Source organism: Colletotrichum navitas (assembly GCF_030913465.1).
Source record: "Colletotrichum navitas strain CBS 125086 chromosome Unknown LY79scaffold_598, whole genome shotgun sequence".
In the NCBI taxonomy this organism is placed as follows: Eukaryota; Fungi; Ascomycota; class Sordariomycetes; order Glomerellales; family Glomerellaceae; genus Colletotrichum; species Colletotrichum navitas.
In genome coordinates this window covers 1-3,406 of record NW_026851144.1, presented here as the reverse complement: position 1 = coordinate 3,406, position 3,406 = coordinate 1, and the positions used below count along the sequence as shown (strand labels likewise).

The 3,406-nt window shown below is 27.1% G+C and overlaps 1 protein-coding gene across 1 annotated transcript; it reads left to right on the top strand.

Annotated features, from left to right (window-relative positions):
* Positions 1 to 2,996: 2,996 nt before the first annotated feature.
* On the top strand, positions 2,997 to 3,314 carry LY79DRAFT_531940 (uncharacterized protein; the record flags this gene model as incomplete). The annotated part of the gene is made up of 1 exon (XM_060556267.1): positions 2,997 to 3,314. A coding segment is annotated over one exon (318 nt), but the record flags the coding sequence as incomplete, so codon positions are not given.
* Between the last annotated feature and the right edge of the window lie 92 nt (positions 3,315 to 3,406).

Here is a 3,406-nt window from a genome sequence, read left to right as displayed (position 1 = left end):
AAAAAAAAAGAGTTACCTAGAAAAAAAAAAGTTACCTTAGAAAAAAAAAAGTTACCTTATAATAAATATATAACTTACTTATAAGGTAGTAGCCTATAGTCTTAGTACTTATAGGTGTTATAAAGCCTTATATAGGCCTTATATATAGTAAAAAATAAAGAGATTTACTTACTATAGATAGATTTATTTAAACTTTTATAGAGGTACCCTAGAAAAGAAAAAGAGTTACCTTAGAAAAGAAAAAAGTTACCTTATAATAAATATATAATTACTATAAGGAGTAGCCTATAGTCTTAGTACTTATAGGTGTTATAAAGCCTTATATAGGCCTTTATATATAGTAAAAATAAAGAGATTACTTACTATAGATAGATTTATTTAAACTTTTATAGAGGTACCTTAGAAAAAAAAAAGAGTTACCTAGAAAAAAAAAAGTTACCTTATAATAGATATATAATTACTTATAAGGTAGTAGCCTATAGTCTAGCACTTATAAGTATTATAAAGCCTTATATAGGCCTTATATATAGTAAAAAATAAAGAGATCTACTTACTATAGATAGATTTATTTAAACTTTTATAAGGTACCCTAGAAAAAAAAAAAGTTACCTTAAAAAAAAAAGGTACCCTAGAATAAGTATATACCTTTAGGGTCCTAGGTTATAAAAGGTAACTTACTTAGTACTATATAAATATAACTATAAAGGCTAAGCTTAATAATTTAAAGCTACCTAATAGCCTTCTTTTTACTATTAGCTTACTTAGTAAGTATATTTATAGTAACCTTATTTATATATCTTTTAGTTTTACTTCTTATATAAATCTATATAATAGACTAAATATACTAGAGATTAGTTAGACCTACTTCTTATAAGGCCCTTAGCCCTTAATAACTTCCCTAGACTATAGGTGTCTAGTTAGGCTACTTTAGAGAGCTTATTACTAGTTTTCTAAACTTTAAACCTAGATATCTCTATAAACCTAGTAGATATAATTATACTAACTTTACTACTATAACTAGCTAACTTAGAGCTATAAAATACACTATATATTACTATATATATATAATACTTAACTTATTATTAGTTCTTTAACTTTTTTTTCTAGGGTACCTTTTTTCTATTATATATAGAATTAGATAAGGTTTATATAGCTATAAGTTAATTTTTTTATTTTTTATAGTAATCTTTTTTTTAGGAAATATTTTTTTAAAGTAAAACCTAGTAGAGTAGAGTTTAGGCTAAAAAAGTGTTAGTAGGTCTATAAGAGGATAAGTAAAACAAAAGGTATTAGTAAACTATTATACTAAAGTAACCTTAACCTCTACTATATTAAAGGATAGCCTATATAGTTAAAATAACTATACTTTTAGTGTAATATAGTAGGCTTTAGATAATATATAGTAGGCTAACTACTATTACTTTAGGCTAAATACTCCTAAAGCTAGAAGTATACTACTACTAAGCTTAATTTAATATAAAACTATTTACTGTCCTATAATTCTTTAAGCCTACCTTTACTAGCAAAGGACCTTTCTAGGTACTATATACTTATACTTTCTATATTATAATATACTATAGGAGCTCTAGTGCCTCTACTAACAGCTACCTAGGTAGATTATAAGGTAAAAGGTCTATAATATTAATAAGGTCTTCCTAGAGGCCTAAATTATTATATAGGCTATAGGGTCTAGTAATACTACCTTAAAAACCTTATAGTAATAAGTAGAATATAGCTACTAGTAAATACTAAATAGCTATAGTAAAGGTAATAGTCCTCCTATAGTAATACTATATAGTACTATAACTAAAAAAGTAGCTAGTATAGGTTTACTTTTATAGACACTATTAAAGGACTAAGGAATAATAAAGTCTTTTTAATTCTAGGTAATACTAGTCCTTTTATTTACTATAATACTACTCTTATTAATAGTAACCTCTCTAAGAGGGGTTTTTAATACTACTAGTAGGATTAGCTAAAAAGGCTCTCTCTTATAGAATAGCTATTAAACTTAAAACCTTACTAACTTAAAGGTAAACTACTATTATAGTATTATAAATACTTAAAAGCTAAAGCTATATAGTAGTAGACTTTTATAGTAATACTAAATTTAATAAAAGATAAAATAAAAAGTTCTCTAGAAAGTAACACTAAAGCTAGGTAATAGCCTTAGTACTACTATTAGTGTTTTAGATAGTGTATTTATTTACCTTAGGATAGTATAGTTTAGGGATAGCTTAGTATAATACTAGAAAGCTAGGCCTTATAGTACTAGTCTTTCTTTATAATACTATATATACTATTTATATACTATAGTTAAGGTAAATAATAGGATTATAGTAGCTTATAATAGAACACTATAAGGTTTTACTTTTCTAAATAACTAAATTAATTATAAATATATAAGATAGTTTACTAATTAGCTTCTTTTAACGCTATATTCTTAACTAGGATCTCTTTTTATAATACTATATATACTAAATATATACTATAGCTATAGTAGGCGTTAGGCTACTAGTAGCTTATAATAGAACTTTATAAGGTTTTACTTTTCTAAATAACTAAATTACCTATAAATATATAAAATAGTTTACTAATTAGCTTCTCCTTAACTATATTACTAAATAAGTAATATTTAGTTAAGCTTAGTACTTTTAAAGTCTATAATATATAGGTCTATAAATAGTTCTCTTTTATAGGCTATAGGGTTAGATTAAGGTTACCTAGGTTATTATCTTCTTTACCTATAAGGAAAAGCATTAGCCTAGGTTTTTTCTATACCTCTGTTAATAGTGTAATATTATACTAGTTATAATAGGATATAGAGTATCTATAGGGGTATATAGAAGGTGTAATAAATAAATTAGTATATAGTGTTACTAATACCTAAAATTACAGTGGGGAGTCACGAGTCTAAGATTACCCCACTTATGCCACGTCGCGTCGCGTCTCCCATCATACACCTCTTTTTCTTGCAACTACCATAACTTTAGCAAATAGAGGCCAATTTACAGTTATTTAATACCCTTTTGTCAAGAAATCAAATCTCTAACCATAAGCTTACAGAGGTACAACAAGTTGCTATCATTACAGCTGTGTTGACAGGTACATCCTATCGCGAAGCAGCACGCCTCTTTAACTGCTCCTATAGAGCAGTCACTAAAACACTTCAACGCTTCCGTAACAACCACACCTTCCAGTCACTACCCCAAAAAGGCCCTCCAGAGAAACTCTCAAAGCGTAAGAAAAAGGCTATTGTCAGGTCTACTCGCAGAAACTTCCGGCAGACGTACCAAGAGCTTGCTAAAGAGTAAAAAGGTCATGTAAGCCTTAGTACCATCAAGTGAATCCTCTAAGGTACTAACTTTTGCAAATAGTAAGCAATAAAGAGACCATATATTACAAA